The sequence below is a fragment of the Oryctolagus cuniculus genome, chromosome 12 (assembly GCF_964237555.1).
Source record: "Oryctolagus cuniculus chromosome 12, mOryCun1.1, whole genome shotgun sequence".
Classification (NCBI taxonomy): Eukaryota; Metazoa; Chordata; class Mammalia; order Lagomorpha; family Leporidae; genus Oryctolagus; species Oryctolagus cuniculus.
The window spans coordinates 42,878,691-42,892,972 of record NC_091443.1 but is presented as its reverse complement, the minus strand read 5'-3'; the positions used below and the strand labels follow the sequence as shown (position 1 = coordinate 42,892,972).

At 42.2% G+C, this 14,282-nt stretch overlaps 1 protein-coding gene across 11 annotated transcripts in view; it reads left to right on the top strand.

The window, feature by feature from the left end:
- Positions 1-14,282, top strand: part of AKAP6 (A-kinase anchoring protein 6) — a 618,005-nt gene that overhangs the window by 380,843 nt on the left and 222,880 nt on the right. For 8 of the 11 annotated variants that reach the window (XM_051822153.2, XM_051822151.2, XM_051822152.2 and 5 more), the window contains 2 exons: positions 740-836; positions 1,967-2,133. In XM_051822153.2, coding sequence (XP_051678113.2) covers positions 740-836; positions 1,967-2,133 — 264 coding nt within the window. The remainder of the gene's footprint in view (positions 1-739; positions 837-1,966; positions 2,134-14,282) is intronic. The other 3 variants (XM_051822154.2, XM_070053773.1, XM_070053775.1) reach the window with 1 other exon arrangement.

The following is a 14,282-nucleotide window of genomic DNA, read 5'->3' as shown; positions in this document are numbered from 1 at the left end:
GGCCTTGAACCAGTGTTCACACGGGATGCTGGCGTCACAGGTTGGGACTTAACCTGCTCTGTCACAATGCCGGCCCCAGTTTTTGTCTTCTGAATGACTATCATGAGAGAAAAATGACCCTGATGTGCTTAGTGCTTGATGTATTCATTTGTAAAGCAGTGTCACTTTTTAAGGAACAAACTTATAAAAAGTAAGGATTTCAAAAGCATTTGGTTCCTCAGTAAAGCACCTAAACCCACTTCCATATTGTGTGGTTTGTGTGAAGGCTGAGAAACAGAGCTGAATGAAGCACTACTGTATGAACGGATTTATATATGTGCACATAAAGCTAATATATTTTATGCTGCCAATTTTTATGGCTTCATAAATAGTGCTATCACTAACATTTCTAAAAGTGAAGAAAAGTGCTCATATGGGCTGGTGGAAATTCAGTGTATTTTATAGAACACTGCTACTCTTGGTATAGCCTACGGGATGTGACTCTTCATAAAAGCCTAATGAATTTCTCAATTTGTCAGCTGTTTCCAAACAGATGCACTCTGCTAATCGAATGGGAACATTTTGAGCCCAGATCCCAAATATCAATAGCTTTTAGCACTACCAATTAGTTTGTCTATGGGTAAATTGGCCTGTGTGGTTTTTGATTAAAAAAAAAAAAGAGGCAGCAGGTGATTTTGTATGGATATTTTTTATGTGACTGCCTTGCCGGGGTTTGATGCTCATATTTTTTCCCTTGCAGAGCTTTAAGTTGAACGTAGACAGTCACTGTGCTCTCAAGGAAGCCGTGGAGGAGGAAGGACACCAACTTCTCGAGCTCATTGCATCCCACAAAGCAGGTAAATCCTCCTGAAATATTGCAAGTCTTTATGTCTCCAGACTATTAAGAATGAAGAAGCATTGCTGTAAATTACTGCATATATTCACTTCCTTATGTATTATTAATATTTACATTATCAGATTGACCTTCAGGATTTATAAATGTTTCATATACTGCATACAATGCTGTGATACTTAGCAGATGAAATACTGCCTCCAAATGGTCTGTTCATTTTATTTTGGGCTTGCTGTTCACCTGAGTTTCAATTGAAATCACATTCCTGAAAACTTCATATTGACATGCTTTTTGATGTAGGTGCTCTGGAAATAACTTTACAATAATGAATGAGAATTGAGCACATAGTTATAATGCATATGCATTAGGGTACTTGTAGCTAACATTACAGATATAATGCAGGCATTCTGGAGATGTCTGATGGTCTCCCTGCCAATTCACACACATGAGCATTTCTCATGTTCTTTGCTGATTTTTGCATTAGCAGACTTTTTTTTTTTTTTGGTTTTCAACGATTCTCATCTCAGTATTTATGTTTTTATGAAGCATAGAGTATAAACAAAATAGTTTTGTTATTTGGTTACTCTGAGAGCAGAAGTCTGTTAGGAGGAGGCACAATCAGACTCTGACTTTGAGGTTACTGCAGCTGAAGAAGAAAACAACTGCAGTGATCGGATGTGCTACTGTTGAAACTGCTCTCTTCATGCCGGCCTGTTGCCTGTATTTCTCACTGAGCTGACTTCACCTATTCCTGTCCATCTTTCTGAGCACTATACGGTCTCTACCCAGAAAACCCCAGGGCCTCTAACTCGGGATGTGGAGCTCAAGTGTTCGGAACTTCATACGTGTTGATTTTTGTCCCACGTGTGTCTTTTTCCATGAATACATTAGGTCATTTTCCAAACCAGGCATCTGTGTGGCAATCTCATTTTTGTGCCCTTATGCCTTGTATCATGAATTGCCAGTCTCTGAGCGACAAACGCTAATAAGGCAGGTGATGGTAAAGGTCATTTAAAAATATGCGCATTGTTTGAAATAGCCACCTCACTTACTAAATTAAAAAAAAATTAAGCCAGCGGCAGCAGGCAGAGATGCAGTCGAGTCCACAACCTGTGCTTTCCCCTCCTTTTGGAGAAGGCCTGAAGGATATGCTGCGGATGATCGCCAGTCAGTGGAAGGAGCTGCAGAGGCAAATCAGACGGCAGCACAGCTGGATTCTGCGGGCTCTGGATGCCATCAAAGCCGAGATCCTGGCTACTGATGTGTCTGTGGAGGATGAGGGAGGCACAGGAAGCCCCAAGGTAAGTGGCTTGAAGTTTGCCTTATTTCCTCTTATTTCCGCCTGCTTTTGAACTAGGCACCACTGAAGTCTTCTTTCCACCCCGAAGGCTTTTTGTTTCTCGTGGGTAAACTTTATGCATCTCCATCAACACAGGGAAATGGCTCAGTTTAAAACCAAACCAAACCCACAAAGCCTACAACCCGCAAGTTTTCCAGGAAAGGGTCTTTTTGTGAAAAGTGGTAGGGTAGGAGGAGGATGGTCCTACAGTGAGGGTGAGGGAGACGGGGACATAAAACATTTAGTAAACAAAACATAAAGCATCTTTAACATGAATAATCAGAATGGTTTTAAATTGTTTTGTTGCAACTATAAATCACTATAATCAGTGCAATCACTCAGCTCTGACATCCATTAGCCGCTTGGTTACAGCAAATTAACAAAGAAGAGAGAAAGTGATTCATTATCTCATTCCTGTTAATGACTATCAGATGCATTGCCTAATTAGGGGATGGTCATTGTGGTGGGAAGAAGGTCATATGCTTTGCTACAAATCTTTTTGTTCTGAGTGTAAGTTCTCCGTAATGGCACATGCGCCGAATACAACAAGTACTTGCCGCTGGACTTTCAATGAGGTCCCTTCTGATGCCAAATGCTTTCTTCAGGTGTCTTTGAACTCACAATGTGGAAATCCCTTTATTAATTTGATATATTCATGCCATTCCTCCCTCGCTCCCTGTGTGTGTGTGTGTATGTGTGTGCACGAGAGAGAGAGAGAGAGAGAGAGAGAGAGAGAGAGAGAAAAGTAAATGCAGAAAACCAGTCCCATAATAAAGTCAGTATCAAAGTGTCTTGTAACATGGGGCAAACAGATTGAAGAGCTCATGGTTTCAATTCCTGGCATGGACAAAGTGAGTAAATCATCATCAAATGGCCTTTCTTCAGCCTCCATGTGGATCGGCCTTGTGCTGAATGTCCACAGAGCAAGTTAAACACACACGTCGCCCTCCTAGGCTCACATTCTTCAAGGCAGGCAGAGGGGAGGCCAGCCAGCCCTGGCATGCTCAGACCCGGGCAGCCCGTGAAAAGCTGAGACGATTTACAGCTCTGGAACCTCAAACGATGACCTTTCACTTATTTGTTGGAAACAGAGGACAGAATGATGAGTTCAGCTCCAGTTAAAGGCGGCTCCTCCGAGGAGGTTATGTTTCAGGAAATACTTGAAGGAAGGAAGAGAGGTGACTTGGCACATGAGCACATATTTTACAAAGTGATGTGATGAAAGGATCAAAGCTGGAACTAATATGCAGTGGGGAGTGGATTCAGCGAACTTCTCAGGGTAGACGTGGAACTATTTGCAAGGGTAGGCTGCAGGGAGAAGTTGAGTGGGCTGATGGATTGGTTGTGTGTTTATAGTGGGGAAGGATGGTGAGAAAAGACACCTAAAACACTGTTGTGTTGTGTTTTATTTAACGAAAATATACCGAGTGTCCACTTTTCAAAAGCTCTCCTGTATTGGGTGCATTCTACATGCCAGCCATTATATTACATCCTTATCTATAGTTTCTTTCAATCATCACAACAAATGTATATAAAGTAGTTTTGTTATGATCAACAATGGAGGCACAGAGAAGTTAAGCAACTTGCTGGTAAGTTGCAGAGCTGGGATTTGAATCTGAGCTCCTGGTCCTAGAGCCCACGTTCTTCACTACCTAGGGCACTGCCCCTCGCTGGCACTGCTCAGGGCGGAGTTTGGTGCCAGGCATTAGAGGTGGACAGTAAGACTTGGTACCCGTCCCATAGAGCTTGTGGTCAAATTTGGGAGGTGGATTTCAGTCTAATAATCCCTGCCTTTGCAGATGATGATGTGCCGTGAAAGAAAAGGAAAGGGAGTGAGACGAGTTCGGGTAGGAGGATGTGACTTAGACCAGGGCATCGTGGAAGGCCTCTTTGAGGAAGTGACATTTGGTGAGCAGGCCAGGAGGGTTAGAGAGGGAGTACTGCGCCAGGCAAACCAGAGGGCCTGTGGTTGGCTGAAGGATGCTTTGGGAGAAGCAGGGAAACACTGTGATTGAACTTCAGGATAAAACCTGCCCCTGGCAGCGGTGTGGGGCCTGCATCAGTGGTGGGGTGGAATGAGTTGGGGGTAGGGGAAGGGGTAGGGGTGGGGTGAGAGTGTGGCAAAGTCTCAGTGCAGAGATGGTGCGGTCCCCTAAGTTAGTAAAATGGCTGTGTTGAAAAGAAGCAACTCCACTTGCCAGGGCCAGTTTGAAACGGACACTTTTAAGTCAGCTCCTTTTGTAGAGGTTTGGAAGTGGTATGAAGATGACAACCCAGTGTGTGTGTGTGTGTGTGTGTGAGAGAGAGAGAGAGAGAGAGAGAAAGAGAGAGAGAGAGAATTCTCACAAGGAAGGTAAAACCAGTTTCTGAAAAAGAGCTACCTGCCCAGGCCCCTTCCCAGACTGTGTCAGAACCCCTGGGTTAGGGCCCAGAATCTGCATTCCAGGAAGCTGCCAGGCAGGTACTGTCATAGTAGTCAGAGGGCCCCTTGCCTGTAGGAGAACAGGACCCTCGCACAGCATGAGGGAGCCAGCAGGTGTCTTGTTGTTACTTACAGTAGGAAACAATTGGTATCAATAGAAATACTGAAAATGGGACCTATTTAATTAAAGTATATCCTACTGCAAAGTGTCATAGACATTAAAAATAATGTTTTAGAAGAGAACTTTGAAAATTGAGATGGTCTATAATATGCAACTTTATATATTTAAATGTCTGAATTCCCTATATCTCTACCATAAGCAAGAATTACTATAAAAATAGAGAATACCTGTAAAATATATAAGAATTACATGGTCATTCAAAATATAAAATAGATGACATTGGACTGAGGGGACTTGAGAAATGAATTCAGTATCAGGAGGAAAACTAAATACCTCCGGTTCATAATGATTTGGTGCCTCACTTTTACAAAGAAGTAGAAAAATGCTCTATTTGAATTCCTCCAAAAGTAACACTGCCTGAGCCTCACCTGTTGTTCAGGAACTTGTTTTTCTTGTTAATAGGATTTCCATCCCAAAGCACTGTTAGGTCACATCCGTCACAGCCTGTGCGCCCTGTGGTGTAGGTGTCTAAACCGGAGGCAACCTAGATGAAGCAGTAGAGGTTGAGACCCCAGGCGTTCCGCCTCCTGGCTTGTTCTCTCCTTCCCAGTCGGGCTGCATTTTCTCTGGACCAATAAACTCATCCATTCTCAGGGGTAAATGTGAAATCTCTTTAAGACAAAGCATATGTAGTATAAAATTCAAGCTTGAGAAACTCTGGAGAAATCACAATGATCTTTCTTCCTATGTGTGTAATGGTATACATTGCTTCTCTTAGTCCCTGTAGCAAATACAGGCTTACCAAAAGGCTCAGGCTCATGTCAGACTGCCCAAGTTCAAGGACTGACACTTACGAGCTGTGTGTTCTTGAGAAAATTACTCAACTTGTCTGTGCCTCAGGTTCCTCATTTGTGGAAGCAATGTAATGATGATATTCACCTCAAAGGCTTATGATGTAGATTTAAAAGAGTTGGCATACCTAAAGGGCTTAGAAGAGTGCTTGGCACATAGTAAATCCTAAAGAAAAAAGAAAAGAGGAGAGCCGGCCGGTGCCCGCGGCTCACTAGGCTAATCCTCCGTCTGCGGCACCGGCACCCCAGGTTCTAGTCTCCGTTGGGGTGCCGGATTCTGTCCCTGTTGCTCCTCTTCCAGGCCAGCTCTCTGCTGTGGCCCGGGAGTGCAGTGGAGGATGGCCCAAGTGCTTGGGCCCCGCACCTGCATGGGAGACCAGGAGAAGCACCTGGCTCCTGGCTTCGGATCGGCGCAGTGCGCCGGCCACAACACTCCAGCTGTAGCAGCCATTGGGGGGTGAACCAATGGAAAAAGAAGACCTTTCTCTCTCTCTCTCTCTCTCTCTCTCTCTCACTGTCTAACTCTGCCTCTCTGCCTGTCCAAAAAAAAAAAAAAAAAAAAGAAAAGAAAAAAAGAGGAGAGTCAGCTTGTGGCACAGCTGGTTAAGCCCCTGCTTGCAACAGTGGCATCCCATATCCTAGGGCTGACTCAAATCCGGGCTGCTCTGCTTCTGATAGAGCATCCCTGGTCATGTGCGTGGGAAGGAGCAGATGATGGCGCAAATACGTTCCCTGACACTCAGGTAGGAAACCCAGATGGACTCCCTGCCTATGCCTGTGGCCTGGCCCAGTACTGGCTGTTGTAGGCATTGGGGGAGTGAACCAGCAGATAGGAGATCTCTCTGTGTCTCTGTCTTTCTCTCTCACTGTGCCTTTCCAATAAATAAATAGGTAAATCTTAAAAAAAAAATGAAAGAAATCCTCAGGATATTCATGAAGATTGCATATTGTGAAAAAACTGTGCATGGGTTTCAATTTTTTTCCCTAGTCCATTTTTCCAGGAGCATTTTTAAGTAGCCTCATATATGCCTTCATATGCTGGTGGTGGAGACAATAAATTAACAGATAATTGATCTGATAAATAGTCTACTAAAAACAGTGATACAAAGTGCCATGAATCCACAGGGAAGAAGGTAACCCTTTCTGGGGGTACTGAGGCAGGATTTACAAGAGAGTTGATGTTGTAAATGGACGGGGAAAGGATTTTTGCCAGGGTGAAAATGAGCTGAGAGCACCGCCCATACAAAGACCAAGAAGACTACAGCCATGTGGTCTGTCTGGAACCCAGGACTTTGCATTTGGCACTGAGGTTTACACCAGGACAAACGATTGTCCCTAGTGACCAACAGTTCAAACAATAATTCCTGCTATGTCTCTGATTGACAAAATCCAAGCCAGAGAGAGAACTCTATTCCAGAATATGTCTAATATATACCACTTAAACATAAAATGTGTGTGCGTGTGGTCTTTTTTGCTGTGTGGCACTAAATAGAGCCAGCTTCAATGGGCTACCCTGAAGTTCTTTAAGACTGAAAGCTGGAATCTGCTTCTTACCCATCACGCCAGTCCTTTTTCCATGAAGTGACCTTGCACAGGTCGTGTACAAATTGTGCCATGAAATGCATCTCCAAGTATAGCAGTTATGATCATCTATTTCATCTTAGACCTAAAAGAGGAACTAAAATTAAAACATAATAAAAAATAACTCCAGAATTCATCTTAGGTTTACTTCAGAAGCTACTGGGAGCTTAAGAAGCATAATAGAAAATCTAAGGAATATATCTAGGGGGTATTTTTCTTTTTTACCTTGTTTGAGAGACTGCAGAAAAGGACTTGGTCTTAGAAATCTTGTAAAGAAGGAGGATAGGAGGAAATTCAAAGACTCCGGGAAACTTCTCCCCCAGGACTTGGCAGCATACCTTATTTGTTGTATTTCATTTTTTAAAAAAGTGTTTTCCCAGGACTCTGAGATCTTTTATACATGGAAATCGAGAACAGAATTCACCAGTTGGAGAAATAAAGCTTTGGCACTCACATCCAAGAACTGAAAATATGCTAGTAATTATGTGTTTTAAGATAGCTTGGTAAAAGTTTATCACCTTCAATTAGGCTTTCCGTGTTAAGTGTTTCACTGGTGTAGGGCTTGTGGGCATTTCCAACCACAATGACTCTCCCATGCCTAACAAAGGCTGCGTTCCTTTTCTGACCTCTCAAGGCAAAAACCAAAGATCCTGAAGGCCAAAGAGGAGTTTTAAATTTTGCACACTTCCTCCTTTAACATGTTCCTATCCTCTGTGTTTTTACTTTTCACCCATAGAGCACGCATCATTGCAGACGTCTTGGAATTGCGGCCAAGATTTCCCCACATGACATATCAAACTTTGCATCACTCAGAGTACAAAACAACAGTTTCTTTGTCCTTTTAAAATAAACACATAGGCTTACAGAACGAATAATACTTGAAGATTTTGTTGTAAATTTGAAAAACTTTATAGCTCCTCCAGGGGTAAGCTAGCCTGGGCCCCCACCAATATCTTCATTTCCTTAGTGAAACAAGACTAGAACTTTGAACTTTAGAATTGGGCTTGATTTTTCTGCCTTCTTTGGTGCTCTTAGACAGAAACTATCATCCAGTGGAAATGGATACCAGATTATAACAGTCATCGATGTTATCTTTTCAACAACAGCAGGAAAAGAAATTTTTTTTTTAGCATTTTATTTTCATTTCATTTGAAAGGCAAATGTACATACATACACACACATACACACATACACACACAGAATGAGAGAGAGGAAGTTCTCCCTTTTGCTGGTTTACTCCCCAAATGCCTGCAATAGCCAGGACTGGGTTAGGCCGAAGCCAGGAGCCAGGAACGCCTTCTGGGTCTCCCATTGGGGTGGTCAAGACCCAAATACTTAAGGCTTCACTTACTGCTTCTCAGACTGTACATTAATAGAAAGCTAGAATTGGAAGCAGAGCTACAACCTGAATTCAGGTACTCTGGTATGGGAGATGAACATCCCAAACCATGTCTCCAGTGCTGTACCCAATGCCTGCTGGGAGAAGTTTCTTACAATGTTTGCTCAGCCCTGCTAATGACAGGTTCAGGTATTGGTTGAGTGGACATATGCGTGGCCTTTGAATTAGGTGTATCATGGAGAGTGGAAGCCTGCATGGTGTTGAACTTGGATGTGCTGCTGACAAGCCAACCTTACTTCAGATGTCAGCAGAGAGGAAGTCTAGAGTTATCAAGTTTTGTTTATCAAATGTACAAGTCTTATTCCAGTGTCTATACCAATGGATTATGAATAACTTTGTTTAGCTGAAGGGATATTAAGGAGCTGATTTTGGGTGATGTCTTTATAAGATATGTTTTTTTTTTAATTTTTTGTTGGTTTGTTTGTTTTTTCCTGTGTTGCACTTCTCAGGTAGTAGTACAACTGGATGTTACCCTCCACGAATGGTATTTGGTATTGAATCTTCCCAGTCATTGGTGAGACAAAACACACTCTCTGCATTCCTTTCACTCTGGTTCAGAAGCTTAAGTTATTAGCATATTCTTTAATGTAGAATCTTCAGAAATAACACTGAGATAGTGAATGGGAATTGCAAAGATATGTTGTTCATCTCACACATAGTGATACACACATGTGTAAAGAACTATTTGAGTCACTTTTCTCTGTTATGAAAAGACCCCACGTATATATTGTCAAAAGGATTAGAAATGATATGGTAAGACTGAATTATGCTAAGAGTAGTAGAAGGACAACAGCACAGGCCTCGCCATTATTTATTGAACGCTGACAGAGAACTCTGCCCAGTGCTGGGCCAGACATGCGAGAAGACATGTTTTTCTGCTCAGTGGTCTTATCATTTCAGTGTAAGCACACAGTGTAACATCTTGTCTAACGGAGCTTGGGCTATCTTAAATCTAGAATAATAGATCACCTAAGATTCAGATCATCTTAATTAGGATGTTGGCAGATTGAAATCGAATAGGATTCTTGATGCAAGCAAATGAGTACTAAATGTATTACCAATTCCACTTCTTCTGTGCAGAATTTTCCCTAAAAGCCAGTATCTGATCCACTTCCTTTCCTGCTGAACTATATAAACATAGTCCTGGTTTGCAGTACCTAGGGAGAACTCTTTTTTCTATTGTAGATTTTTCAATAGTCCTTTTTTTTTGTTATCAGAAGGGCAACTTTTCTTCAAAAGTATTTTTGAAAGACAGAAACAAAAGTGAGTTACTTCTTTGAAGATCAGTGAGGTTACTAAATTTGTGATAGAATCGAATGAAAAATAGTTCCTCTAATCTCCTTGAGGCACTTAAATTTGCATATTATCAGATGTGTGGGTGGATCCAAGATGAGAAAAAAAAAATTAAGAGCCTGCTACTCTGACAAGGTGATTTAGAAAATAAAAATATATACATTAGGTCAAAGGACAGCTGAAGATCATTCTTATTGTGGCCTATATGTTACATGAGACCATAGCTTATCTTTTTTTTTTCACACTATACTTCCTGATGGCCTGGAGGGTGGGAAGATTTGGCTCAGCAAGAGTCTGGCAGTGAAATTCTTTGGTGTGTCCAATCAACATGGAAAACATCATGGATGTGAATAGATAGTTTACTTTTTTCCTACTTGGTCCTCATCTTTGACTGTAATATCTGAAGTTGCAAAGATGCATGGTATTGGATGCAAAGTTACATTCTATGGAAAACAGCCATCCTTTAGTAGCAGAGCTCACATTTTGTGCTTCAATCTATTTTAAAGGTTACTTAAATGCGAGTTCAGTAAACACAGTAGAGGGTCTTTTTGAAATGTAATGGAGATCAAGTTTTTTTTTTTTTTAAATTCTATTTTAACACATGAAAAGAAAGCAAGACACTGAATCCCTTCTTAAAAAAATGCTTTAAATTAGTAAATTCTTTGAAAGTGTGAAACAATGACCTCAGTGTGTAATTTACACTTTTTCCAGGAATGTGTTGTTTCTGGCAGAAGAGCGGGCTGAGCCAGGGAGAGCCCTGCCTGTTAAAGGGATTACTCCACCCTGGCTCTTGGTTTATTGAGTCACCTAGGACTTCTTATAAAACAGCAGCTTTTAAAATGTACACACACCTGCACTCAACAGCCTAAATACTCCAAACGCTTGTTTAACTGTTCTCACACCCAGACTCTCTCTTCCATCTAGACAAGTCAGAAGGCATTTAGATAACCACATTGTGCGTTTTCCTCCTCTTCAGAATTCAGTTGAAAAGTAGTCATTTATGTAGTGGTGCTATCAAAGTACTGAGTGCTCTTTGCCACCAGGACTCACACAGCATTCCCGTTCTGCTGCCCACTGCACCTAAATGAAGGAAACGTGAACTGGATGGGAGTTCCTGCTGGGCAGGAGCTTAGGGACCCATCTCACTGCAGCTTCCAGACCACTTTGTTTTCTCTCGGGGTGGTGGTTTCTCATCATTTATATATAAACTCTTGTTTAGTGTTGCACCCTGCAGGGCAAAGCAGGGTCTTGGACATTGCTGAGTGAGAGGGGTGAGGAGACAAAAGGAAGCCTAAAGCGAGAGAGTAAAACAAAGGCACAGGGCAACAGGAAAGAAGAAAGAAGAGGAACAGAAGAGGAAACATAAAGGAAGGAAGCATTAGTCCAGTGACATGCAGTAGAAACTAAAAACCTTGGCCACCATTTAGAGGCAACGGCCCTACAGGCTGTGCAAGTGAGTATCATGGACAGTTGTGTTCTCATGGGTCGGATGGTCTCTCTCTCTCTCTCTGTCTTTCTCATTCTTTCCTTTCTCAAACTTTAAAAAGCAAGACCAGAGAAACTTACTTTAGACACCTTAGATTTAATTGTGAACGATGTGTGTGTTTGAATGTGGGTGTGTTTATACAGCATGTTCTATGGAAGTTAGCATTGACAGCAAGCTTCCCTTGGCTTATGCTCATATCGCACCTTGCACCTGAATTGTCTGATTCATTCTTCCCTACCATGCTAGGAGTCCTAATTCCTGTTATCATTTTCACTTTACTGATGGAGTAACTTAGCTTTCGAACACATACTTGATAATCATGCTTATTGAGACTGTCTCTTTTAAAACTTTCTGTGGCAGAGTAAAAGCCAAATTCCTTCCACTGACATTGGGTTCTACATGCTTAGTCAAGACTCATGTCCCTGTTTCTTTTCATGAATCTTCACGTTTATCTACCTGGCATCTCCCACCTTAATATTCCCCTTTCTTTTCCCTTTGTTTTTGCTGTTACTTGTCTCATTCTATCCATACTGCTCTTACCCATCCTTGACATTAATAATTATTTAATGTGTAGCTATACGTGATGATGAAGCTCTTGATAAGACACTACACCTCTCTTTGCTCACTGCATAGCAGTAGGGAAGGATATGAACATACATAATTCTAAATAAAAGCAGAATGTACAATAAATAGTATAATAAGCACACAGCAATAAAGAAATCCAGGGATGGGATAGTATTTCAATCTAAAGGGTTCTGGGATGTTCCCACTTCTCCCCAAGATAAGATAGATTTTATGGCAACCTCTGATGTTCAGCTAAATTGGTGGTAGGAAGGTTTTGGAGGGAGAGCATTCCAGGCAGAGTAAATAGCATGGTTAGAAGTATACAAAAGAGGCCGGCGCCGTGGCTCAATAGGCTAATCCTCTGCCTTGCGGCGCCAGCACACCGGGTTCTAGTCCTGGTCGGGGCGCTGGATTCCGTCCCGGTTGCCCCTCTTCCAGGCCAGCTCTCTGCTGTGGCCCGGGAGGGCAGTGGAGGATGGCCCAAGCCTGTACCCCATGGGAGACCAGGAGAAGCACCTGCCTCCTGGCTTTGGATCAGTGCAGTGCGCCAGCTGCAGTGGCCATTGGAGGATGAACCAACTGCAAAGCAAGACCTTTCTGTCTCTCTCTCTCACTGTCCACTCTGCCTGTCAAAAAAAAAAAAAAAATTAAAAAAAAGAAATTGTGAGTGGCTTATAACTCCACTAAAGAAAATTAACATGTTTCACTTTCTTTTTTTTTTTTTTTTTTTTTTTTTTTTTTTTAATTTTTGACAGGCAGAGTGGACAGTGAGAGAGAGACAGAGAGAGAAAGGTCTTCCTTTGCCGTTGGTTCACCCTCCAATGGCCGCCACTGCAGCCGGCGCACCGCGCTGATCCGATGGCAGGAGCCAGGATCCAGGTGCTTTTCCTGGTCTCCCATGGGGTGCAGGGCCCAAGCACCTGGGCCATCCTCCACTGCACTCCCTGGCCATAGCAGAGAGCTGGCCTGGAAGAGGGGCAACCGGGACAGAATCCGGCGCCCCGACCGGGACTAGAACCCGGTGTGCCGGCGCCGCAAGGTGGAGGATTAGCCTATTGAGCCACGGCGCCGGCTAACATGTTTCACTTTCAAATCCAGTCTCTATCTATTTATCTATCTATCGCATTTGCAAATATAAGCCTGAAGATTAAAGTAGAGGCGCATGCTTAAGGTGTAGGGTTGGCAGTCCAAATAGTAATGTTACATGTGGCCTTGGAAGTCAATGTTAACAAGTAAGGGACTGTTGACTGAGAATAAAGTAAAGGTGTGATGGAACCTTGGAAAATGTGGAATAGTGGAGAGCAGGGATACTCTCAATTTCAGTACTGCTCGCTCAGCAGTGAACCCCCCATCCCTGCCATTGAGAATTCTGGCAGCTATAGGACTAACAGGATGTGTGTCAAAAGAACCGTTCATGGGAGAGGGTGAGCTTGTTAATAAGCTGAAGAATAGGACTAGTGAAAAGGGGACAATTGAAGACGATAATTCCAAGAGGAACAAGAAAGAAGATGGATATTTATTGGCACAGTGATTCAGATTTGGGAGAAGGAGTGAACTGTGTGAAGCTATGAGTTCTAGGAAGGAAAGATGCATCTTCTAAGGTAGGAGAGGAAGAAGGAATGTTGGTAGGAAGCAGCAGTCAAGAAGGAAGGCAGTTTAGAATGAAGGCAGACTGAATGTGATTCGTAAGTGGAGCAGTGATGTGAGTGGAGGGAGGGACTAGAGACCAGAGTTAAGTCTCATCCTCTTAAGAGAGACTTCCTACAATTGTTCCAGACCTGCATGCTCACTGTTCCTCCAAACTGTATAGTGTTTATCGTTCATACCATGGATTCAGTCCTTAATCACACATAGTCTCATGACACCATTTCCATTGTTGTTTTGCACTTCTATTTGTGTCTTTTATGGTTAACTTTTAAGGTGATTTTATTCTGCCATGACTGAACACTCTATGGGGCATCAACTATATCACACACTTCTTGGATTTACTCATTTATGTGTTATTTGAGCTTAAAAACATTTTAAATAATTTTATTTGGTTGATATATAATATTGTTTTTAAAGGTAAACACAGAATCTCACTTTATCCTCTTTCATGATACTTTCAATTGTCTTTTTTTGTTCCTTGTTTTTTCTTATTTTAAAAATCTTTAACCTTTTTCATGTTTTTTTAGAAACCTTTTATTTACGGTATACAAACTTCATGCATTTCATATATGCAAATTTAGAAACATAGTAATTCTTCCCACCCGACCGTCCCCCTCATCCATACTCCCACCCTTCTTCCTCCTAAATTAACCTTTAAAAGAGCCATGTCACTTAATTTTCCCAAAATACGGAGTAATGAATACCATAAAAATAGAAGTAGTAGGATTTTATGACAGTAGTACTTCC